This window comes from Scheffersomyces amazonensis (genome assembly GCF_036850825.1).
Source record: "Scheffersomyces amazonensis strain UFMG-HMD-26.3 chromosome Unknown RJT21scaffold_5, whole genome shotgun sequence".
Lineage (NCBI taxonomy): Eukaryota > Fungi > Ascomycota > Pichiomycetes > Serinales > Debaryomycetaceae > Scheffersomyces > Scheffersomyces amazonensis.
The window spans coordinates 1,041,437-1,066,755 of NW_027042745.1; the positions used below are offsets into that span (position 1 = coordinate 1,041,437).

General features: G+C 34.0%; 13 protein-coding genes across 13 annotated transcripts; 4 read left to right on the plus strand and 9 right to left on the minus strand. All coding sequences in view use genetic code 12, as the record gives it.

Moving 5' to 3' along the window:
* Positions 1-18: 18 nt before the first annotated feature.
* Positions 19-3,841, minus strand: SET1 (histone methyltransferase). Its single transcript, XM_064885738.1, has 4 exons — positions 3,594-3,841; positions 2,467-3,530; positions 1,372-2,331; positions 19-1,290 (listed from the first exon to the last, which is right to left on the minus strand). The coding sequence occupies exons 1-4, from the start codon at positions 3,694-3,696 to the stop codon at positions 247-249; spliced, it is 3,171 nt and encodes a 1,056-aa protein (XP_064737454.1). The 5' UTR covers positions 3,697-3,841; the 3' UTR covers positions 19-246.
* Positions 3,842-4,025: 184 nt separating this feature from the next.
* Positions 4,026-5,990, minus strand: RJT21DRAFT_121971 (maltose permease). The gene has a single exon (XM_064882262.1). It carries the CDS (start codon positions 5,909-5,911, stop codon positions 4,178-4,180), a length of 1,734 nt encoding a protein of 577 aa, XP_064737455.1. The 5' UTR covers positions 5,912-5,990; the 3' UTR covers positions 4,026-4,177.
* A 2,174-nt stretch (positions 5,991-8,164) lies between these two features.
* RJT21DRAFT_3367 (uncharacterized protein) lies at positions 8,165-10,656 on the plus strand (the record flags this gene model as incomplete). The annotated part of the gene is made up of 2 exons (XM_064884193.1): positions 8,165-9,866; positions 10,175-10,656. 2 exons carry the CDS (start codon positions 8,165-8,167, stop codon positions 10,654-10,656), a joined length of 2,184 nt encoding a protein of 727 aa, XP_064737456.1.
* A 46-nt stretch (positions 10,657-10,702) lies between these two features.
* Positions 10,703-12,910, minus strand: LRO1 (phospholipid:diacylglycerol acyltransferase). The gene has a single exon (XM_064884746.1). It carries the CDS (start codon positions 12,822-12,824, stop codon positions 10,749-10,751), a length of 2,076 nt encoding a protein of 691 aa, XP_064737457.1. The 5' UTR covers positions 12,825-12,910; the 3' UTR covers positions 10,703-10,748.
* A 48-nt stretch (positions 12,911-12,958) lies between these two features.
* Positions 12,959-14,457, minus strand: RJT21DRAFT_121975 (uncharacterized protein). Its single transcript, XM_064882263.1, has one exon. The coding sequence runs from the start codon at positions 14,161-14,163 to the stop codon at positions 13,177-13,179; it is 987 nt and encodes a 328-aa protein (XP_064737458.1). The 5' UTR covers positions 14,164-14,457; the 3' UTR covers positions 12,959-13,176.
* Positions 14,458-16,058: 1,601 nt separating this feature from the next.
* On the plus strand, positions 16,059-17,810 carry NRM1 (Nrm1p; the record flags this gene model as incomplete). The annotated part of the gene is made up of 1 exon (XM_064880338.1): positions 16,059-17,810. The coding sequence occupies one exon, from the start codon at positions 16,059-16,061 to the stop codon at positions 17,808-17,810; it is 1,752 nt and encodes a 583-aa protein (XP_064737459.1).
* Positions 17,811-18,048: 238 nt separating this feature from the next.
* Positions 18,049-18,917, minus strand: ERG2 (C-8 sterol isomerase). The gene has a single exon (XM_064882264.1). It carries the CDS (start codon positions 18,806-18,808, stop codon positions 18,158-18,160), a length of 651 nt encoding a protein of 216 aa, XP_064737460.1. The 5' UTR covers positions 18,809-18,917; the 3' UTR covers positions 18,049-18,157.
* A 190-nt stretch (positions 18,918-19,107) lies between these two features.
* On the minus strand, positions 19,108-19,869 carry RJT21DRAFT_115382 (SDR family oxidoreductase; the record flags this gene model as incomplete). The annotated part of the gene is made up of 1 exon (XM_064880339.1): positions 19,108-19,869. One exon carries the CDS (start codon positions 19,867-19,869, stop codon positions 19,108-19,110), a length of 762 nt encoding a protein of 253 aa, XP_064737461.1.
* A 514-nt stretch (positions 19,870-20,383) lies between these two features.
* On the minus strand, positions 20,384-21,145 carry RJT21DRAFT_87476 (SDR family oxidoreductase; the record flags this gene model as incomplete). The annotated part of the gene is made up of 1 exon (XM_064885525.1): positions 20,384-21,145. The coding sequence occupies one exon, from the start codon at positions 21,143-21,145 to the stop codon at positions 20,384-20,386; it is 762 nt and encodes a 253-aa protein (XP_064737462.1).
* Positions 21,146-21,704: 559 nt separating this feature from the next.
* RJT21DRAFT_3374 (N-acetylglucosaminyldiphosphodolichol N-acetylglucosaminyltransferase catalytic subunit) lies at positions 21,705-22,343 on the plus strand (the record flags this gene model as incomplete). Its single annotated transcript, XM_064884195.1, has 1 exon — positions 21,705-22,343. The coding sequence occupies one exon, from the start codon at positions 21,705-21,707 to the stop codon at positions 22,341-22,343; it is 639 nt and encodes a 212-aa protein (XP_064737463.1).
* A 66-nt stretch (positions 22,344-22,409) lies between these two features.
* RJT21DRAFT_48174 (uncharacterized protein) lies at positions 22,410-23,457 on the plus strand. The gene has a single exon (XM_064884748.1). The coding sequence runs from the start codon at positions 22,467-22,469 to the stop codon at positions 23,430-23,432; it is 966 nt and encodes a 321-aa protein (XP_064737464.1). The 5' UTR covers positions 22,410-22,466; the 3' UTR covers positions 23,433-23,457.
* On the minus strand, positions 23,458-24,648 carry RJT21DRAFT_48175 (aldo/keto reductase). The gene has a single exon (XM_064884749.1). It carries the CDS (start codon positions 24,380-24,382, stop codon positions 23,483-23,485), a length of 900 nt encoding a protein of 299 aa, XP_064737465.1. The 5' UTR covers positions 24,383-24,648; the 3' UTR covers positions 23,458-23,482.
* An 86-nt stretch (positions 24,649-24,734) lies between these two features.
* Positions 24,735-25,037, minus strand: RJT21DRAFT_115386 (uncharacterized protein; the record flags this gene model as incomplete). The annotated part of the gene is made up of 1 exon (XM_064880340.1): positions 24,735-25,037. The coding sequence occupies one exon, from the start codon at positions 25,035-25,037 to the stop codon at positions 24,735-24,737; it is 303 nt and encodes a 100-aa protein (XP_064737466.1).
* Between the last annotated feature and the right edge of the window lie 282 nt (positions 25,038-25,319).

A 25,319-nucleotide genomic window follows, 5' to 3' on the forward strand; every position in this document is an offset into this window, starting at 1 on the left:
TGGTCTTATTTATATATTCTCCCAATGCGGAATAATTACTCTATGATATCCCATCTTGAAACGGCTCTTGTAAACATCTCATCTATTTATGTATATTTAGACCCAAATGGGACATCTGCTACACTAATACACATACTGTTACATACTGTAGTACTACTCCTACTACTAGTAGTATTACATACTATTAGTAAGGAGTACTGTTACTACTACTACTACTACTACTACTGGTAGTACTACTACTATACACTAGTTCAAGTAGCCCTTACAGCCAGGAGCACCACAAAGACATCTGATTCTTTCTTCATCATTAGTCTCTCTTTCAAACTTATAATCGTAAGTTAATTCTTCATTAGCATCGATATCTCTTAATGCATAGATAACAATTCTCTTTTTACCTTCAACTTTAATGATCTTAGCTGTACAACTAGGACTACAACAATGATTAATGAATCGGGCTATGCCTCCTTTCTTGGTAGCATCAATGACCGTATTCTCATCGATTCTAAAAAGATATGATGATCCAATCCCCGTTTTCAAGTAACTCTTTTCTCGATGTTCTGCCACTTGTTGTCTAATACTTTCTCCTACATATTCAATAATCATTTCTTTAGCTGCAATAGGTTCAAGCGCATAAAGTCCCCAATTATGAATAGCAGATCGAGCAAATGATACAGGTTTCTTTCTTTTGGTTAATGCATTCAAACTTAATACTTCAGTCTCATTACCTAATTGAGCCGTAATATCAGCAGCAAATCTTCTATTGTTAGCCCGATTAACTCGAGAACTTTGTATAGCATTATTGGTAGTATTAGAATTAGTATTTTCTGTTCCCCGACCAGTATTATCATCCATCTCATCTTCATGTTGAATGGTTTTAAGTGGTTTATCCAATTTCCGACGATGAGGTAAATATTCAGCTTTATCTATATCAGAAATCTTCTTAAATCCATCACTTCTAGAACTTCCAGTCTCCGAATCTAATCTTGGATCTAATTTCTCAATTAAATCAATATCTTCAACAATCTCGTGGGATGCTTGTTTCATATTACGTTGTTTCCATGCCCAATAATCGACATTTTCTACTTCCAACTTATCACCCACTACTTCGGTAATTACATCTTTGGCATACTTCATATCTTCATCATCTTTAATAAATTGTTGTAAGACTTCCAAATCAAATGCTTCTTTGAAATCATAAGGATACTCTTCATATACGGGTATAGGTCCAATCTCGGAAGGTTGGAATTTGAGCTCAACGTTGGAGTAATCTTCTTCATCTTTGACTTCAGCCTTAACTTCTTCTTCCTCCATTTCTTCATCTTGAACTTCTTCTAGTTTATGTTCTTCTTCTTGTTGTTCTTCTACTGCCACCTCTTCCTCTTCTTCTTCTTCTTCTTCTTCTTCTTCTTCTTCCTCTTCTTCTTCTTCAGAGGAAGATTCATAGAATGGTAATGTAGCAGTCTTGGCTTTCTTCTTTGCTTCCTCTTCAATGATATCAGTCTTACCAATATCTCGTTTCAATGGCCTGGAGACAGGAGTTAATGGTCTACTTGAATCATCTTCATCTTCTTCTGAATCATGATCAAAGTTAAGAGCATGTTGCATAGGGATTAAGTTAAGTTTCTTATGAGGCTTTATATGTTTTAATGATGGTTTATCATTGTTCTTCCTCTTGAAAGACGGTAACATTTGTTGTTCTATTTTCTTCTTAGATAAGATATTAAGGGCATCCTGTTTAAGTTGAGTATTCAAATTCACTGGCTCTTGAATTGGTTTAGCTTGAGATTCTTTAGATTTTAATTCTTCAACTAATTTAGGATATTTATCATGACTAAGTAAATCTAAAATAGCAGGAGCAATAATTCTTTCTCGAATATCTTTTGATAAAAATGTTTGAAATTCTCTTACTAACATATTAGTAGCTTCTTCAATTACATCATTCTTCTTAGTTACTGAATTTTCAAAGAAATCTTCATCATCTGATTCTCCATTTTTAATTCCATCATATCCTTCCGGTACGGCAAGTTCCATATATAAATTATATTCAAAATATTTTCTTGCATCTTCATTAATAAAACATCTTTCACATTCTTTAATGGTATTAAATACAATATAAAATCCAGTTCTATCGGAAAGAACTCTTGTCCAATCATATTTCCTTAAGGCTCGTTTAATATCCAGTGACGACACTTTCTTAGTAGGAACATACTTATCATGAATAATTATATATGGTCTATCTTTAACATATTTCTTAAGTTCCTTTGGAAGAAAGATTCCGTCTATGACTTTACTATGATGACGAACTGAGAGAGTAGTCGAGTTTGGTCTATACTTTGAATGCGCTTTTGGTGTTGAATCGTGTACTGAACCAGTAGAAGTAGAAGCAGCAATGGCTGCTGCTGAAGAAGATGATGAGGATGTCGTAGATGCTGTTGCTCCTGCTGCTCCTGCTGCTGCTCCTGTTACTACAGCTGCTGCTGCGGCGGCGGCTGCTTTGCTTTCCTGCTCTTTTCTTCTCATCTCCTGTTTCTTGAGTAACTCCTGTTGTTCAGCTTGACGTTTCAATCGTTCCTTTTCTTCTCGATCTCTCTTAATCTTTAGTGTCTTTAGCTTAGCACTAGCCAGATCAATTCGTCTTTTAAGAAGCACATCATCATGATCATTCAATCCGACTCTCAAGTTCTCTCCATCGATCTTAATATGATCAGTTTGAACTAATTTAATTAATCTTTTAGCTAATTTCATGGATTTTTCAGGATTACCCTGAAATTTAAAAGTAGCAACTCCTAATGGTACAGCAAAATCAGGATCATTAATGAATTTAACTTCTTTAATAGGGTCTCCAAAACTCTTTATAAAGTTGGAAAAGTAAATTTCACTAATAGACGATGGAAGATCCCATACCACCACTTCAGTTTGAGGGGCTGGACCTAAAGAATCTCCATCAAATAGAAATTTAGGTTGAGGTAATTGTTTGAAAGGGAATTTCTTGGATTTCTTATTGGGTTTCTGGAAATATTGAGCGACATTTGATAATCGAGGATCCACTAATTCACTTGAACTAAGTGATTCTCCATTAAATCTGGTCCTTTTAGTTCGAGATTTTCGTTCTTCTTTAGTTAATGATTTATCAAACTCTGGATCATACACAACTTTATAATTCCGTTTGGAATCTATTCCACTATAAAACTTGATGGTACTGGTAAATTCACGATGATGTTTGAGTTTAGTGAATTCCGAGTCCTTAGGGTTCTTCCCCGTAGTTGGGTCAGAACCCTTACGCGTCGATCCTGATGATGGTCCATTCCCATAGGGACTGGCTGTCATACTAGAACTGGAAGTAGGTCTTGGAGTATTGATACCAGAACTCAGACCTCTAGTTGATGTGGTGGTGGTGGTGGTGGTAGTAGAGGAAGTGGATGATGATTCATTAACATTCGACGGTACATACCGATTATCTGATGACTGGTAATGAACACCTCGACTGCCGGAATAATAATATGATGAACCACTGTGTCCATAATCAGAACCTGATCCAGATCCAGATCCATTCCCCAGTGATGGTCCTTGTCGATTATATCCACTCCCACTACCACTACCACTACCACTACCACTACCATTACTACCTCCACGTTTGTAACTATCTCTGTATCCATTGCTATAGCCTCTATAGCCATAGTTCCTATTGTATGACATAATCAACAAAAGGGGCCCTTCTAAAGTACTACAAACCTGTGGCGTCCTTCTGTCACGTTACTGCGATCACTCACACCTCCTGTCTATTCCAATAACACCTCTGTAAACTGAATAGTGCTGGAGATGGTGGATTAGTTTATGCTTGTGGGATTTGATTAAGGATAAATTTTAAGTCTCACACGCACAAAATGTGTGAGGTTTTTCAGAGAGAGAGAGAGAGACTGTGTGCGCTACCGTATGAATATAATTAAGCATAATTAAGCACAAGTTAAATAGTATAACTATTGCAATTACTACAACTACTGAATTACTACAACTACTGAATTACTACAACTACTAAAATGAAAACTCATTCATCGTTATTAAATTATTTACTTGAGAATTAAATTTTACACAGACTAACTCAGACAAAGATAGTCCAGTATCAATGTGAAGAACTATATATTAAGAACAAAAGGCTATGATTCCCCAGGATACCATCTCAAACATCATTCTTATCTTCGACGTTTTGAACAAAAGTCTTAATGTTATCTTCACCAAACTTTTCCATTAACTTACCAGCATCGAAAACATCAACTTCAGTCGATACAAACTTTCTTGCGGCAACACGATCTTCGAATAATAAGTCCAATTCGGCAAATGTTCTATCTTTGGTTTCAGGTAATTCAAACCAACACCAAATAGCAGCTGTAATGGAGAATCCGGCCCAGAAAAATCCTGTTTTGGCTCTCCAGTTCCATTCAGTTGGGTTTAACATATATGGAGTAATGATACCGACAACAATGTTGGAAATATTATACAAGTTTCTTGAAAGCATGACAGTTTTGGTTCTTAATTTTGCTGATGGAATTTCGGCAACAATAGCATAACAAATTGGTCCTACAGTTAAATCATAAATAAATGTATAAATCAATAATAATGATCCAATACCCCATTTAGCACTCTTAGATGATGAAATACCTAAACCACCAACAATAAGTAAGATAATACTTTGGAAAACTAATCCAGTGAAATACATTTGGAATCTACCAACTCTTCTAGAAAGGAACCAAGATCCAACAGTTCCAACAATACCAAAAATATATTGAATAATTGAGAAAGTAAAAGCCATAGAAGTAGCTAAACCAGCTTGTTCATAGAAATAAGTTGAGTATCCCATTAATGTAGAACCAGTACAAGATTGGAACATCCAAGTTAAGGCAGCAATTCTAGTTCTTCTAAAGTTAATCCCTCTAAAACAATCAGTGAAAGTAGCACCAGTATTTACTGCTTCTTCTTCCTTAACAGTCATTTGAATCTTTCTTAACATAGCAGTTGCTAAAACTTCCTTATCTGGTAAATGCTTATTTTCAGTTAATAATCTCTTTAAAGAATGCTTAGCTTCAGCATCTCTACCCTTTTTAACTAAATACCAAGGAGATTCTGGGGCAAGGAAAACACCAGTCATAATAGGAATTGGCCAAATCCATTGAATGGCAAATGGAATTCTATAAGAACTTGGACTATTCAGAGTACTGATAACAGCTTTAAGAACACCAGAAGATAATAATTGACCAAACACCCAACAAATATTAACATAACTTGTAAGATAAACACGTAAAGTCGTAGGTGCAACTTCAGAAGCATAAGTAACAGTAATAGTTTGAACAGAACCCCACATGATACCAATAAGAATATAAGCAGTTAATAAGACTTCCTTATTTGGCGCAAAGAATTGAATGAAGATAAAGGCAATAGAAGAACCCAAAGAACACATCATGGTTTTTCTATAACCAATAATATCAGTAACATAACCAGCAATAGCAAGACCAATAACACATCCAGAACTATAACCCATATTAAGTCCAGTTTGCCATCTAGCAGGAACTTGATATTCTCCAAGTTCTGGGTAATAATTACCAAACTTTCTATTGAAAGCTGGGAAAGCAAAGAAAGAGTTTAATAAATTCATATCGTAACCTTCCATAATCAAAGCAGTAGAAAGAATGACCGACCACATAACAGCTTTTGGAAAGGTTCTGAACCCTTCTCTAAGACTCATATTCTTTTCCTTATGATCATTAGATTTAGCTTCATTAGAAATATCTAAGAATTTAGATACATAATCTTCAACAGCAAGCGAATTAATCAGCGAAGAATCTGAACCTTTTTCATGTAAAGGTTCTTCAATAACCTGTTCAGGATTCTTAATATCCTCAACAAAGAGTGAAGGCATTTTCGATTTCAAATAACAATTAGATCTTAAATAAGATTAACAAAAGATAGATAAGTACAAAACAAAAGGTATAGTATTTATTGTCCTTAGATAAATAAATAAATATATTAACAAGATTAGATATACAGGTGTAAACAAAGAGGGAAATCAACCAGATTTATATATTTAGATACACCACTTTAAACAACCAAAGGAATTATCAACAAAGGTTACTAGCCCTACTATGATATCCGCATACAGTAAATGAGGAGGTAATCAAGAATGAATAAGATTAAAACAAATAAAAATCAAAAATTAAAATAATTAATTAAATAATTTAAAAAATATTAAAAAAACAAAAAAGAAACTTTATCATTTCATCTTGATAGTTTATTTAACTCGGTAGTCATAATTCTGTCAATTATCATATATCCAGAAAGCATACCAGGGCATATTTTTATCAAGTCCAATGGCTATAAGTGTTGAAAAATTTTTGAATTTCTTTTACGCATTGACCCCGCGTTTTTCGTAAAAAAATATAGACAAGATCCAACAATCTCCAACAAAGGAACACTAACTAAATGATCGCCAAGTAGAGCATTCTCCACTATTCAATGTGGGACATGCATACACATGTATGAAAGTTATTAGCTGGACAAAATTGTAAAATGGAGGTGGTTCGGAGAGTAAGGGAAATCGCAAAGATAAACTAACCAACTGGAGCATGAAGGTTTGTGTCCGACTCCCCTCCGTTAGAGTTAAGCCGCAAAAATATATTAACAATAACAGGCAGGAAAAAAGAAATCATGCAAATTGAGAATTATTGCGAGTTTGCGCCGTATCCAGGTACTTGTTACATGAAGGAAACTAGGGCAAAACCGAAATAAGGTTAAATTAAGCTGTGGGTGGTCAGTTCGGGAAATTATATCCTCACTTCAGGAAATTAAGCTGTAATACTTGAAAAGAAAATACACAATCCAGGTGAATGTTTGAGTTCGGTGAATCAGTAAGGCAATTTTCCTATTTTGCGCGCTAAGAGCAGCCTCGTTTGCAAGCCTTGCTAGCTGTAGTCAAGTGAAACTAGCATATCTAATTCTTGACAGTGTTGGTGGTTAGACATTTCGAAATTCCATACATGTTTTCAAGAATACGTACGAGCTTTACAAATGGATGAGTGGAGACATTCCGCATATCATTTAATGAGGTTAATATTGACAGCATTAGATGAGAAGAAAGCCATATTTCCTTACGGTAAATAGAGTTTGAATTATTATTTTTATGACCTGGTGAGTGGGGTAAGTCAAAAATCAAGTTCGAGAATTTTTTTGGGCCCACTAGTTAGGTAACAGAGATGCGTCCCATTTGGTTTGAGATATTGACCACGATTTACATCAACTATCTTTTCTCAGATGAGATCATGCAACCAACTTCAAAAGGGCTTTTCCTGCTACTTACTCCTCTTTTAATCTTTCACCACTAACTGTAATAAATCTAAGCAATAAAGCAACCCCCCAGTCCAATCAGCTTGTTGACGACGCAAGTTTATTTTTTAAAGGCAGATTTTCCATGGTTAAGTGGATGTCCCCCTTTTAAGCTTCTAAAAAATTATATTTTGTTAGTATGTGGGTTCTTCGACATGACCCAGAAATGTTTTTGAGTTCAGTTTTCTTGAATTTTTCCGAGTCTTAACGCAAAATTTTTAATAATTGAATTATTGCGAAATTCCGAAGTATGGAGAAAACCTTATTGCGAAAAAATTTACGTTGCGAGGGTAAATCTTTGCGAGCGACTGAATTATTGCGAGTGGCACTTTTTACCTATGGGCTTATCCCCAGACTTCAAATCCAATGTACTCCACAAATTCTATTATTGAACTTATTTCGATGTGTTATTACGTAGACTATTATTATTAGTTCTATTGTCTTTCGTGCATCGAATTAGCCTTAGCTTAGTGGGGTCGAGCTATCGCTTCGGACATGACCTCCACTAAAAATAAATATCTTGGAAATTGGAATATCCAAATATCAAACTTTCCATTCACTTACAAACCGATGCACCGATATATTATGTCGGATGTTCCCCCAACTTGGAGGATTCGGAACTACCTTAACTTCGTTGGTTAGTGAAAAATTGGTCTCTGTTCATATCATATTTTATTCATTACTATCCGAAATATTTCCCGATATAAATTAACTTCAAGATCCTTAGTTTGCCTAATTTCTGATTTTTTTTTCCTATTCTTCAACAAACAAACAGTATTTAGTCTTATTAAATATGACGATCGCTTACACTTGGTGGAAAGATGCCACTATTTATCAAATTTGGCCTGCTTCTTATAAAGATTCCAATGGTGATGGTATTGGGGATATTAAAGGTATTATCTCAACCTTAGATTATCTTAAAGATTTAGGTGTAGATATTATCTGGTTAAGTCCTATGTATGACTCTCCACAAGATGATATGGGATACGATATTAGTGATTATGAATCCGTTTATCCAAAATATGGTACTTTAGATGATATGCAAACATTAATTGATGGTTTACATTCTAGAGGTATGAGACTTGTTTTAGATTTGGTCATTAACCACACTTCCAGTGAACATAAATGGTTTAAAGAATCAAGATCATCAAAGACAAATCCAAAGAGAGATTGGTACATTTGGAAAGCTCCAAAATATGATGCTGATGGAAAGAGACAACCACCAAATAATTGGGGTTCACATTTCTCTGGTTCCGCCTGGGAGTATGATGAAACTACTGACGAATATTACCTTAGACTTTTTGCACCAACTCAACCAGACTTGAATTGGGAAAATCCAAAAGTTAGAGATGCTCTTTATGATTCAGCATTAAAATTCTGGTTCGAAAGAGGTGTTGATGGTTTTAGAATTGATACTGCCGGTTTGTATTCAAAAGACCAAAAATTCCAAGATGTTCCAATTATCTTTCCTGATAAGACTTATCAACCATCTGATTTATATACTCAAAATGGTCCAAGAATCCATGAGTTCCATAAAGAAATGTATTCTAAAGTCACTTCTAATTATGATGTTATGACCGTTGGTGAAGTTGGACATTGTAGTAGAGAAGCTGCTTTAAAATATGTTAGCGCCAAAGAAGGTGAAATGAATATGATCTTCTTATTTAATGTTGTTGAAGTCGGTTCAGTCAGAGGTGATAGATTTAAATACAATGGTTATAACTTAATTGATTTTAAGAAAGCGGTTGAAGATCAAGGAGCTTTTATTGAAGGAACAGATGCTTGGTCTACTGTCTTCATTGAAAATCATGATCAACCAAGATCAGTCACCAGATTCGGTAATGGAAAACATCATAATACTTCCGCAAAATTATTATCATTATTGCAAACCACTCTTACTGGTACTTTATTCATATATCAAGGTCAAGAAATTGCCATGACTAACCTTCCAAGATCTTGGTCTATTGATGAATATAAGGATATCAATACTGTTAATTATTACAAGTATTTCAAAGAAGCTTATGGTAAAGACAAAGACTTTGCTGAAAAGGAAAAGGCTCTCATGGATGTCATTGATCTTGTTGCTAGAGATCATGCAAGATCTCCAGTTCAATGGGATAGTTCTGCTTATGGTGGATTCTCTACTGCTGAACCATGGACTAGAGTTAATGACAACTATAAAGAAATCAATGTTGCTTCCCAAATCGATGATCCAAATTCAGTCTTAAACTTCTGGAGAAAATCCTTGAAAGTCAGAAAGCAATTCAAAGATTTATTAATATACGGATCATTTAAAGTATTGGATTATGAAAATGAAAAAGTATTCACTTACTTAAAATACCAATCTGATCCAGAATCTTCATCTCCAAAGGCTTATGTTGTATTGAACTTCTCTACTGATTCGGTTAAATTTGACAAATTGGTCGATGGTAAGTTTGAATTAGTTCATTCTAACGTCTCAGACGTTGTTGAAGATACCTTGACTCCTTATGAAGGTCGTGTTTACATAGTTTCTTAAATAATCTGTATAGACTTAGAATTATAATAAATGAGTGTTTTGAAAAATATAAATTTTATATCGCGAGTATTAATTTTGTATATGTCTTACTTTTCTTCAAAAGTATCATGAACTGAAAGTTAATCAGATGTCAGATTCTCACAATGGTACCAGTGCGAGTGACGCAGCCAGCGATGGTGAGCCCGAAAGAAAGACTCTCCAACAGCAGTTGAAAGAAAATAGAGGTATGTAATAAACGATGAGCGCACTACTGATGTCACCGAATACTAACTTAATAACCTATAGAAAGAAAGCATAGGGAATACAAGCAAGTTATGGAACTGCAAAACTCGTCTTACAAGTTAGACGAACGTTCGGCGAGATTCTATGAAACATTGCGAGAAAAGGAGCTAAGGGAAGAATTAGACCAAAAAATCGAGGAGACTAACGAACTCGATAAATTCCGTAGATTGAAAAGAGCTGTAAATACGTCCAGTGCCAAAGTGGAGAAACCAGTTCTGTCAAAAGTTTCCATTTCTATTTCAAGAGGAGTTGTAAATACGAAGATTGGGAAATTACCAAAATCTAAGCCCTTTAGTACAAGTACAAGTACAAGTACAAGCACGAATTCAAATTCTCAAAATAATTCAAGTAATAATTCTCCAGGTAACAGTTCGCCCGAGAATAAGCCTCAAGGTTCGCTTCTGGAATTGAGACTGAAACGGCAAGATACCCCACTAGATCTCGTTAGTGGGTATTCTTCCGATGACGGGGAAGAGGGGGGATAGATGAACCAAGGCTGATGCTACACATTAACTATGAGAATGTCATAAAATATCATACAATCTAATCTAAACACTATGTAACAGAGCAAATTAATCTAAATCTTCATAGAGGCAGCAATATCCTTTAAATCACTTACATATCTATCTTCAATGGTATCACCTTTGCCACCAGCCACTTTAAGAACAAGTTCATTTAATTCAGCACTACCAAGAATATCAACATGATCAGCTGTTTTAGCTCCACCTCTAATATCAAATCTATCGGGTTCATGTTTAATTTCAACAATAGTAACTGGTGAACCAGCAGGATTAAATCTTGAAGCTGAACCTTTCTTCCATTCATGACACATAGTGTGAGTAAGTAAACTGACAGTACCATCTCCATCACCTAAGAAAACTGGCATTTCCAGTTCTGAATCTATAGTCATTTGTAAACGAGTAGAATTTTCAGCTTGTACATAATTGTAGGCTCTTTCTGTAGGTTTCCCTACTCCATAGAAACAATATATTTTCATATCAGGAGCAAAAGGAAGTGGTGCTTCCAAAGGATTGGACCATTTCAGATGATGTTTTTTATTCTCTTGTAATTCTTCTTGAGTATAAGCAATTCCATATGAATATTGTTCTTTTACTCTATTGGAATACCAAGCAGGAGACTGTTCTAATAAATTATCAATACTTTGTTGGATGGTGAAATTTCTTCTGGATGAATTATCAAGAGATTTATATCTTATAAATGCTCCAAAACTATCTTTCTTGGTACCTTCTATTTCAAATGATGGATCTTTTTCATGTAAAGAATTCGTTGGATCGTCTGGAGCATGAGTTAAATTCCCCCAAATTATATCTCCACCCTTAGGTAACATACTTGCGACTCCACCAAATGTTCTTAACATATCGACTCTTTCACGTCTACTGAAAAATTGCTCTAGTCCATAAACAGCCAAAGCATTCAATTGAACTGTATCTTTCATTTCTCCAGATATTAAAGCTGGTATAGTTTTAGGAGTCCCCAATGATGATCCACTAATATCCACAAATGCTTCAATATGATCATTAACCCATGTGGGACCACCATTTCCATAATTTTCACCTTCAGCTTCAACCCACTGCATAAAGTAATAAATAACTTGAGTACCCATGGAATGACCCACTAAGATGGACTTTTGACCATTTAATGCTTCAGCAATTTCAATTTGAGATTTCAATTTCGAGAAATATCCATCCCGTTTTTCTAAATCCAAATAGGCTAATCTCCAATCATAAGATGCACTTATCATATTATTGGGACCATATCCAATAACAGCCAAATTTTGTAAGATTTTATTCCAAATCCAATATCCAGCTAAGAAGAAATCGGCTGCTTCAAATCCTTGGGCTGCTCTTAGCTTTATATTGGGAGGATCTAATCCAGTATCTGGATCTAGCATAATATGTCTTAGCCAACAAGTTTTATCAAGTATCATAGTTCTTAACATATAAAAGGAACCCCAGAGTCTTTTCCGGAAATGATTTACAGAGGGACAATCACCATCTGATGATACGCCCCATGATTCTATACCGGTTGAAATGACACCCGGAACAAGTACAACATTATGTTTATTAGATAAATTCTCAGTTGCTGCCAATCTCTTCCCCACTGAGAAAGATTCGGCAGATCCATGTAAATGTTCATCATTTTGTTGCAATTGTGCTTGACTCAACATGGATTGGAAACTCACAGGTAATATATCTTTCCAATCTTTCCAATCTTCAAATATGGCAGGATAATCCATATTTACCAATTTGTCCAACTCACCAATGAGATGAGGATTCCTCCATGTAGAAAAGATAATGGTTAACAATAATCCAAGTACGATACCTAATACAAAGAATACTCTTCTTGTTTCAAGTAATTTCCGTTTCAATCTTTTGGATTCTCCAGTAATACTAATACTACCAACACTAGAATCACCAGCTCCAGAACTTCGTGAAGTTATAGGAGTTAAACCTTTACCATCCGAATATAAAATATGATGTGAATGAATATGATGACCTTCTCGAATATCTCTTACTTCATCATCTCTATCGTCTTCTGTATCATCTTCAACTAATCCACGATGAACTCCCGTAGCCATTGAGTCAGAAGACGGTTCCTCATCACCGTCTTTTCTTCTCTTCAATGTACTCATGTGACTTGTAAGCTATGACGATTTCCTTGTGGTTGATTCCTAAACTTTTCAAAACAAATAAAGTTGCTTGATCGGATGAAACGAAAATATCAAGTTGCGCATATGAAAATAAATGCGCGCGCAAGTCGGAGTTTCGGCTTTTACATATAAAATATAATTAACACTCTAATCTATAAAGGCTATGTAATAAATAAGACTAAGACTAATAATAATAAGGATATAGTAACTTAGGAGAACTAAATAAGAAGTAAATAGAGGATGAGGTATAGAAAGGTTTGAATTGGTTGACTCTTCTTTAGTAAGCTGGACTGTCTAGCAGTTTAACCGCTTTGATGCTTGTATTGAATCTTATCTATAATGCATCACCTGTAAAGTCGTATTCAATACCAGGAATGACACTGGACATGAACTTTAAGAATGTAATCAAATATTGATCTACTCGAATACCTGTTTCTTCCTCATCCGTATTACTAGAAGGATCGGAATCGAGATCTAATTGTTTTAACTTATCGGCCAACTCGGCTTCCTTCTTTTCCTTGTTGGATTTTGAATGCTTCATGAATACTTTCATAACAGATGCATGACGACATGGATGAATCATGACAGATGTTGTATTATAAGCTACTGGCAAATTCTCAATAGTGGCTGTTTTATCCTTATAATCACCACTTATATCTTCCATCATTTGTTTGGGAGTAAGGGGGATCCCATTTGAGTTATACCCTACTAAGTATAATTTAGGAACACGATAAGATGTTGAATAAGTAATGTAGATATCATATCTTCTTAAGGTTTGCTTAGAGTCTGAGATATATTCAAGGTCATCAAAGTCATCATCCTCGATATTATCAAAATCTGCATTGTCTTCATCATCATTCTCTAAGAAATCATCTATATCATCAATAGAATTAGATTTGGTTAATGGTCCAGTGGCAGAATTAGCAACATCTTCTTCTTTGGTATCATTTGTCTTCTTCTTAATAACACTTCTGGTCTTGGTCCAGCCATCATTACTATCATCGTCTTCATCATTTATCTCTTCTTCCTCTTCAAAGTCTAAATTAATATCTTCCAGTCCATTACTTAAATATTCATTGGCTCTAACATGGCTCGGTACATGTTTAGTCATCAAAAATTGCTTATCTGATGGCAAAAATCCTTTCTTTAAATTCTCTGGACATGGCCCCCAATACCAAGTTGGGAATCTAGAGATTAGGTAATCACACGCTAGTACGAATTCAGAGGGGCTAATTTCTCCAGTACTAGAGAAATTAGAAGTATTATTAATGGGAGTGATGTAGTCTCTTAAGCTTGACAATCTTGATCTTAACAGCAGCATTTTGGTATGAATTACTAAGGATTTATATCATGTTCTAAGGTGGAATTATAGGGATTTTAAACTTGCTTTAGACCGAGTGGTCGTGCGCTGGCCTAAGTCTGGGCTACCAAATGGTAGTTAGTTAATTAATTAACTTGTTACATACAACGTGCTAGTTACTGGTTATTTGTTACTGGTTATCCTATTGTTGTGGTTAGTAAAGACTTGTGTAATGCTTGAGTAGGTTATGACATTGTGTGTTTCAATTTTTATATTTGATGGGTTTTAATTATAGAGTTTCTTTGTTATTTCGACAATATTTTACATAATTCTTCTAAACATTTTTGAAACATTTGTAAATCATAAAGGAGAATCAAAGCCCCATATTGTAGATAACGTAAAACGCTTAAAGATATGTTTACAGAGAGTCTATTTAGTTTTACAAGATACTCAAACTCATGGTGTAACAGTCTAAGTGATGTGCTAGGTTAATAAGCTTAAGGATAAGGAGCTAAAGACAATTGCTTGTAGGACCAGAATATGAAAGGCTTTGGTATTTAAGAAAGGAGTGTCTTACTGCAGAGAATGTACCTAGATTAAGTTAACTGACGTAACCGATTAGATTAGATCACCGATTCTGTTTCTGATATTATGAGTAAACACGTAAAGTAAGAATGTATCAAAATTTAGTTAGTGCGTAAGGCTATATGACAGACACCTCGTATAAAACTGCTTAACTAAAAGTCAAAGCGCGTATCGTGGGGATTGAGACTTAGTTGATGAACTCTCAGCTCAGTAACTTCCCAAAACAAATTGGGAAGTTTGCAGCATGCCAATATTAAAGGAAAACATAAACAAAGGTACAAAACAATGTCGTGAGCGTAGGCGAACTTTTTATAGTTTAGTAAAGTCGGACACGCTCGGTTAAGAATGAACTAATTTGGTAATACCAAAATATCTTCTATTTTATTAAAGTATAAATTCCAGTGTCTAAGATTGGCCCAGCCCAGTGACTATCAATTTGGCCGAGTACCTATTAATTTGGCCAGGATTTGGTGTTGGGTTGTTTATTTACATTTGTGAATATTTTGAATGTTTTGTTTACGTCCCCGACTGTGCTCAAAATTGAGAGTATTTTGTGTTCATGACTCGCTATTTTTAGAGGAGGGAACAAGTCTTGACCTTAGTGGTGCCTTAGGATCGAACCCTGTTACTGAATAAAAAATACAATACTTTACGTGGCACTAGCTGATTCTTTAATGACTATCCCCACTATGCTGTAAGAGTAGAGAACTTACCATTAGACCCCTTTCACTGGTAATTGAACATTGTAGCAACATATAGTGAATTATCTATATGATTAAATTTATTGGAATGTATTTACTTTTACTCTTATTAACCAATCTAACTCATCAGTAAGTTATCTAAATATACAATCTACTTTATATGTCTAATGTTTACTCCACTATCTATACCACTCAGTCTACTATATGTCAATTCGGCGCTCGCTAACACCTCTTTTCTTTACTGCCGCTACGCTTTTTACTCACTCGACTGTTTTTATTTTATCGCACGCTAAATTTATTTTCTTATTTTGCGTTCCTCTTTTGTTATTGTTTTGATTACTGCTTTGGGACATGGCCATAAGTATATTATATGTAAATATTCACATTTATATAGATGTGATTTTTCATACTGTTTCTGTTTATATCACTTCCACCATCCAATCCAATCCCAAACTAACCACAACCCACCATCATCCCATCCTTTACCAAGTGGTGTGTCTGTTTACCCGGTGTGATCATCAACTGAATCAATCCATTCCTTTCATTAAGTAGTTCTAACTGTTAGTCATTCATTTAAATAATTTACAACAGTATCAATATTCCAGACGCGACTCGATCCAATAATCAATTATGTCTATAACTTCAAATCGGTTGGCTCTAGAACCAATTAAGGGTTCTATCTTAAATTCCAACTCTAATTCATCAACCCCTCTTAAGAAGAAGAAGGTATCTCCTAAATCAAGAATTAGATTGGTAACTGTATCTCCTTCATTAGCTTTAACTCCGTTGGCTAATAAGAGAAGTCATACAACTTTAGAATCACCTTCAATTGCATCTAAATCATTTTCATTCTCATCTAACAATGCTAATTTTAACTCAAGACGGTTCGCTACTAAAATGGCAAGCTTTTCAGATTTTAGATCAACATCTTTATCTTTAAAATCTCCCACCTCTTTAGATTCAAATTTATCTGATCCAATTACTTCAAGTTCATCCGTATCTGTATCAACTTTTAAAAATGATACTGCTGGATTAGCTGCTACTAAATTAAAATTAAAATTACAACTAGCATTATACAGACTTCAACAACGTGACGATATAGCTTATCTTCAACCCAAGAAGAAACAAAATACCAGAAAACACGTCTCAACCAATTCATCAAGTTCATCTAAATCATCAATTTCGGAATTCTCAACCAATTCATCAACATCAACAAAGCCTTTATCTCTGCTGTTTGTTAAAATGGAGTCTTTTAATAGTCCTTCTCCAACTCCTGTATCAAGACAATCAAGCTATTTACCAACTCCCCCTGATACATATAGCAATATCAACCATCCTCATGCATCTATTAATGTCAACTTAAACAAAATCGCATCATCTTTTTCTTCATCCGCTGTTTCACTTTCAAAAATTGCATCTGATTCTTCTTCTTCTTCATCTAGTATTACATCAACAACTGAATTTTCTTCTTCAACTTCCAAAAGTAAAAATTTGTCGTTATCAAATATTGCTTATAAAAAACAGTTTAATTCACATAATAAAAAGATTCAAAAGTTGAAGTTATTTCAAATTAAAAAGAATTCAATCTTTTATACCGAGAATGTCGATAACAATAAGAATAACTCAAGTACTTCTAATATCATCTTGAATAAGAACGTAACCAAATCCAACTTTCCAAAATTAACACGTTCTGATGATGTACCACATCCGACTCGTCAACCATCAATTGATCCGGCTGCTTCATTTCTTACTTCGTTTAATCAAAATTCTTTTATTCTCCCATTAGCAGCAGCTGCTGCCGCTGCTGCTTCAGCTAATTCATCGACATCCACAACTTCGGCATCTGAAACAAAATCATCTTCATCACTTTCCTCCACAACTAATAAAATCACAGTACCTTCAATTCAGATCACTAACTTTGATGCTTCTTCGCATACTACCAATATTAATGGTGGAACAACGTTACCTTCAATTTCAAAAATCTTGAAGACTCCATTAAGAAGAGCTTCTGCACGTTATCCATATCCACCAATCAATTCAAGCTCCAACAATTCCAATTCCAATTCCAATTCCAACTCAAATTCTAATTTCCATAATGATGATACGACAATAGATGAAGATAACGAAACAATACTCAATATTACAAGTAACAATACGACTCTCATGGCTAATCAATCCACAATTAACTCGAATTCGAAACAACTTGATGAGAATTCAACTTCAAACACAACATCTACATTGTTACCAAATGATGACAAAGCAGATTCTAACTCATCCTCAAACAACAAAATACTCACGTCATCTCCAATTCACAATAATTTCGCAACTCCAAATAGTTTCTCAGTAGCTAAATCTTTGTTACAATTAGGAGGTTATGTCTGAACTATTTTTTTCCCTCACCCCTTGCATTATTATCTTTGTTTAATTTAATTTATTTTAATTTAATTTGATCTAATCTGATTTCTTTCCTAATATCTCCCTCCCTTTTGTTTGCTTATAAAATTTCCGTCTCCATATATAAAAATCACACCAAATTCAAACGCAACATTAAAATTATTTTTACGTTAGTTTGTCTTTTAATTAATTAGAACTTGTACTAATATATACACAAATAAATAAATAAATAAATTATATATTATGTATTATATCTTATGTATTATATAAGCGTTCTTGTTGTATTTTCTAAAATTACTATGGTCTATATATATGTATGGTGAAAGTAAAAGTAATTAAATTTTACCATTAAGTAAATTCTTAATCATATCCTTTCCAGTAAAATAAACAGTTCTACCAAAAGTTTGGAAATCTAAGGTAGAAGTTAAAGTATCTAAGAATCCAAATGGTAACATAGCAGGGATCCAACCTTGAGCTAATTCTAATGCAAATGATCCTGATGGCATAGCATATTGTTTATAATTTCCTTTTGGTAAATGATGAATATCTCCAGGTAAGTAAACTTCTGGTTCAAGAGCTCCAGCATAAGCAGCAGTTTGTTGACCAGCTAAAATAGTAAAATAATCATCAGCAAAATGAACTCCAGTGTGTCCTTCAGTTCCAACAGCAGTTCCAAAGAAAATGAGGTATTCAGAAATTGAAGCATGAAGGATAAACATTGTACCCATAGCACCTCCAGCATTATTATATACCCAATCTTCAAAATTAAGTTCATTAACAAATGGATATACTTGTTTGATCTTTGGAGCAAGTTCAATCAAAATGGCAGTTGAATTTCCATCTGGATGATTGGCAATGACTTCACGAGAAAGTTCTGCAAGTACATCCTTGTCAAAGATATAGTTAGTAGGTAACCAATGATAGAATAAGAAGTCAAACACAACGAAAATGGCTACTGGGATGATAGCTAAGCTCAAAAGTCTCATGGTGAATAAATATAGTTAAACGAATGTATGACTTCAGTGCGTCTGGTGAGATCTAACGAAGGGGAAGGGGAAGGGGAAGGGGAAGGAGAAGCGCAAGAGTCGAACCAAAGATGATTTTTCACTATTTATGTTTTGCATTTTTTGATTGAGTTGGTTATACGATCGTTCCTAAAGGGTAGCGCGCTCAGATCAGTGCGAAAATTTTTTGTTTGCAACTAACTTTTTATTGCTATATTAATTACTAATTACTATACAGTATACAGATACTAACAGTTGATAATTAAGTGCATATTGTCACATTAATAGGCTATTTCGGTACCATCATAATTAAGAAACTTTCCGTTAACTTCACCATTTATACTATCAATAAGTTTTGCCACTTGTGAACCACTTTGTTCAGGAGTTAAGCTAATACTATCAAGACTCTCTGCTAATTGCGGAGATTGTTTCAAGATATTTTCACGACCATAAGCACCCATATCAGTTGAAACAACACCTGGAGAGATAGCAACAACATTGAAACCTTCTGGTTTTAATTCGTGACTTAATTCAATTACAGAGAAGTTGAGTGCTGCTTTAGATTGACCATATGCACTGATTGGAGTAGGAATGTATTGTGTAAGCGAACCAATACCAGAAGAAATGAAAGCAATTTTTCTGGTTTGTTTCTTCAATAAGTACTTGTGTAACTTTTGCAATACTAAAATAGGAGCTAAGGAGTTAACAGTGTAGTGATTTAACCAAACATCCTTTGGACAGTCAAGAACCGTGTAGTACGAATCAGAAATAGCTGCGTTAGCAACATAAATATCAATACCATCTACTCCAATTTTAGTTAACTCCGAGTCAATAGCAGCAACAGACTCATCATTATCAATTGCAAGAGGAATAATTTCAATATTACCATTCTTAGCAGCCAATTCTTTTAATTCAGCAGCTTTGGAGGGATCACGAGCGGTTGCAACAATCTTGTTATCTTTACTAAGATTACTATAGTATTTCGTGATTTCGAAACCGATACCTCTATTGGCACCGGTAATAAAATATGTTTCTCCAGCCATTTTAAATTACTTGTGATTATTTTGGTTTATTAAAAGGCTATTACAGACAGAATAGAAAGAGAATATTACATTTATATACAATTCCATTAATCTGGAATTTTGACATTGAGTTGAGATATATTAATAATGTTCGCAACCAACTAATGTAATATTTGTGAATCACCAAAATTTGGACAATCGTAAGGGGAAAGGAGATAAAAAATTTGGTGAATCACCAAGTGGCGGGCAAATTTCCCTGAATTGCCCAGAAAAAAATCTTTACTCAATACACACGCAAAATCAAATATGCCCTGTAACAATTGATGAAAGTTTTTTAAGACATATTATTCTAAATAGAATAGTAGAACTTAGACTATATCTTTCAATTGCTCTTTTAGATTTAGAGAGCAAGGTTTCTTTTTAAGCTTTGTGTTTCAACTTTCATATATATTTACTACTATAAAGCATTCAGTATATATCGAAGTAGACGAAAGAGCGTAATAAGTTGCAAAAAGTCTCAAGCAGACAAATAATTTTAGTAGGGATATTCAGTACCATCATAACTAAAGAACTTACCATTATCTTCTGATTTCAAATTATCAATCAATTTTGCAACATTTGTACCACTTTGTTCGGGTGTTATAGTAATGCTATCAATAATATCTGCTATTTCTGGAGAAGCCTTCAATATCTTTTCACGACCATAAGTTCCCATACCAGTGGCAACCACACCAGGAGTGATAGCAACAACATTGAATCCTTCTGGTTTCAACTCATGGCTTAATTCAATTACGGAAAAATTAAGTGCTGCCTTAGATTGACCATATGCACTGATTGGAGTAGGAAGGAACCGTGTAAGCGAACCAATACCAGAAGAAATGAAAGCAATTTTTCTGGTTTGTTTCTTCAATAAGTACTTGTGTAACTTTTGCAATACTAAAATAGGAGCTAAGGAGTTAACAGTGTAGTGATTTAACCAAACATCCTTTGGACAGTCAAGAACCGTGTAGTACGAATCAGAAATAGCTGCGTTAGCAACATAAATATCAATACCATCTACTCCAATTTTAGTTAACTCCGAGTCAATAGCAGCAACAGACTCATCATTATCAATTGCAAGAGGAATAATTTCAATATTACCATTCTTAGCAGCCAATTCTTTTAATTCAGCGGCTTTGGAGGGATCACGAGCGGTTGCAACAATCTTGTTATCTTTACTAAGATTACTATAGTATTTCGTGATTTCGAAACCGATACCTCTATTGGCACCAGTAATAAAGTAAGTGTGCCCAGACATTTTTCCTGTTTTGATCGTTAAGCAGCATAATAATAATAGTCACTATGAAATTTAAGAGCGATTCTAATGCTTTTATATCTCAGCATAAGATGATAAATAAGGATTTAAGTTGTCGGAATTCGGTTACTTGATGGCTTTAAAGCTCGGCGATTACCCAATGAGGCATATCCGATTTACCGTATTCAAGTAACTTCGGTTTTAGATTATAAATAACTATTCCAATTCTAATACTCGGGAATAACTTATTATTATTCCATACTACTTAAACAAATTGCAAAACAGTATATACTTATCGTTTGTGGCGATTATTCGCAGATTTAATATTATACATTCAATTGACAAATTTCTCACGAAAAGGTTCTTGAAAAAAGTATAATACCGATGTTAAGAATATCGCATAAAATTCTAGCTAGAGGGCTTGCCATTAATTGACCAAAGGTGACAATTCTTGAACCACTGTAGTCAATTGCAGTTAAATAGAAGTACGATTTGAAGTTAACGTTCAATCATAAAAGGACAAGATTTTCTTGTAAACGTGTTCAGTCATACAAAAGTTCTCATGACGGCAAAGACTCTATTAGTTACAACAGGTGCTACTGTTACGTTTAAGGCTTTAGTAATCAACGTACTTAAGCAAGAATTTTTATCTGGAGCAGTTAAATTAGGATTTAAAACCGTCATAATACAATACGGTAATGAAATTAAAGATAATGTTCATGTAAGTGAAAAGTTTGTTGAGGAAACATTAACGAATCTGGACCTTTTTAATAGGTTGAACCTCAAGCCAATATCATCAAATTCAGACACGTTTCCAAAAGAGAAGCAATTGAAGATTTATTCCAATTCAGACTTTGAATTATTATTATTGCCCTTCTCTAATAATATTAACTATTACGTCAACAAGGCTGATCTTGTTATATCTCATGCAGGGACGGGTTCTATAATAGATGCATTACGATCAAGTAAGAAGTTACTTGTTGTTATTAATGATACGTTGATGGATAATCATCAAACGGAAGTTGCTGCCGAATTCTGCAGGCAGAATTATTGTGGCAGCTTAGGTTCCAAGGATATTACTGATTCTAGAATATTCTTAGACGCAATTCAACGTCAATTAGTCAATTCCAATACAGAGTTCGTCACTGATACTTCCAATATCATCCAATCGATAATATATGAAGAGTTGGTGTCGTTGTAAATAATTATATAGAATTAGTTATTTGCAATATATTAAATTATTGTGGTGCGCATAAAAGGGAAATTCTAAAGCCTTTAAGTGCCTAAATTCTTTACTAGTCTAGCGTAATCATTTAACAGCCAAATGACATCCGTTAGCCAAATATTATCATTAGACATTGGTCATGAAGATAAGATTCTCCAATTAGGAGAGTTGGATTTGACCAATATTGAAGAACATTTATCCGGTGCAGATGATTTATACAAAATCATATTATTACTCCTTAAGCTTGAATCAATTATACTGACCACACTTGATATTCCCCAAATTGAAAAGATATTAGGAACAATCCAATCCAATCCAACATTGAAGAGAATAACAAATACAGGATATTCTACTACGGATACAATTGCTTTATTTATCAGGATCAAATACAATGATCTATTGACTGACTATCAGTACCTTATAGATGATCCCAAATATCTGAAATTTATCGAATTAGTTAACAAAAAAGTACTAATAATAAATAATATACCCACAGCTAAAAGTACTGAATCAAAGTTATTTCCAAAATTAATTGAACTTATCCAATTAAAGATACTTCAGTTGTATCATATTTCAAGCTATGATTTAAAGAAACCATCTGTTTTAAAATATTTGACAGAAGATTTACAAGGAAAGTTGGACGGTCAATTAAGTCAAGTGGTGGAATTATATAAATTGGGAAAGATAATACCTCCATCTATATTCCATGAGATATTGACGCTCAATTATGGAAATAATTATAATAGAATTGTAACTACACACCTTGATCATCAAAAGCTATTAAAGAATCTGATTGAAAATAATATTGTTCTGTTAACCAAATACTATCAATCGATAAGGATAGAGAAAATGTATGAGATATTGAAGATACCTCGAGAAATTGATGTTGAAGAAATTATATTCAATATGATTATACATAATACTTTCCCCTCAGCAGTAAAGATTGATCAAATAGAGGGATTGGTTAGATTTCATGATCAGACAGATGAAAGTCAGATTGTCAATAATCATATTCAAGAGGTTTCTAAGATTATTAATGATATTTCTGTTCAATTACCTGTATAGATATAGGATATATAAAGCCAATAAAAACATAGCTATTTGAGAAAAATCACCTAATCATAAATTGAGTAGTTGGAGAAGAATTGTCTGTAAGTTTTAGTACTTCCAACCTCGGAGATTTGTTTAACTTCATCAGATGTTAATTCAAAGTTGAGGATATCTAAGTAGGATTTGATTCTTTCCTCCTTACTTGAAGTAGTAACTGGTAATACACCAGTTTCCAAAACCCATCTCAATAAAATTTGTGAATCAGTTTTGTTGTACTTTTTAGCTAAACTTTCCAATACTGAATCTAATGGACCACCTTTAGCCTTAGTAAGTGGACCCAATGGACCGTAAGCTTCAATTAAAATACCATTTTCCTTAGCAAACTTGACAATGTTTGGAGTTTGATTTTGTAAGTAGGCTGAGTACTCAATTTGATTGACAACTGGTTTGTGCTTTGGGTTAGATTTCAAAATAGTTTCAATGTTTTCGACAGTAAAGTTAGAGACACCAGCGCTCTTAACTAAACCTTCGTCAACTAATTTTTCAATTGAATTCCAAGCTTCAACCAAATCAAATCCATTCTTTTCTTTAGTGATAAAAGGAGTATGAATCAAATACAAATCAACATATTCCAATTTTAATTTGGATAAAGATGCCTTTAATGAATCATAAGGAGTTTGCTTATTTGGTTCATCAACACCTGGCCAGTATTTGGAAGTAACAAAGATATTATCTCTTTTAACTTTTGATTTTATAATGGCTTCACCAATTTCTTCATTGGTATTATAAACTTCAGCACCATCAATATGAGTGAAACCTAAGTCAATTGCTTTAACTAAAGTATTAACTAAATTAGTGTCAAGTTCATTGACACCGGCTTTATACCATTTAGTTCCGGTACCATATCCGACAGCTGGAATGGTATGCTCATTGGCTAATTTAAAAACTTTACCATGTAAAGACATTGTTAATGTCTGTCGTTTCTTTATATATAATTTATAGATTCCCAATCAATTGAGCTCAAAGATAAAGAACAATTATGAAAATTAATTAGCTTATTAATCGTGATCCTTATATAGTTCTGAAAAATAAAACTGTGGTACATCCGGAGAATTAAAACCGAGCGTGGGGGAGCGAGCCGCAAAAATATGTGGAGTGAAAAGTTATCTCCACATCAAACAATTTATGATCAATTGAAGATATATATGATTTGATGTGTAAAAGTAGATGTTTAAAACAGATCACAGTGGCGGTGGCATGTGCAAGTTTTATCAATATGCAGTTATGGCTTGGTGTAGAATCCACATTAACCAGGGTCTAGTAGTTAAGAAGTAGGCCCTTTAATATAGATGAAAAGATAAATACAGAGAAAGCCCAAATATTTAAGTCAAAGCTCTGGTACTCACGCGAACTCTTACTATACGGAGAAGTTGGGTGTCTTAAATAAGAATAATCTTCCCACAAAAACGCCAGGTCTATAATGCACCACTCTGATATGTACTGACTCCAACCATTACCACTAAGTCCTATGTAATTCGGTATTTTTTTAGAGTTGCCTAAAATTAGACTTTCAACTGACATCTCAAATCGTAAGTGAAAACACTTGCGAACAGTGAACATATGTCAACAATATAATTTTCCGTAATTATACGGCAGTGATTTGATTTAAGGTACAGAAACGGAAAATTTTATATTTTTTTTTTTATCTGTGCTTATCGGTAATTTTTTCTACATTCGGGTCCTCGAAGCCTTATCGAACAAATACTATTCCTTGGTTTAATCAACGTATGCAACTCTATTTTACTTGAATTGTTGGAAAATTTTCATTTGTCAGAGTTCTATAAGTAATATTTGATAGCTAATTGCCTGAATTTTTTGAATCGAACTTTTAAGTTCTACAAA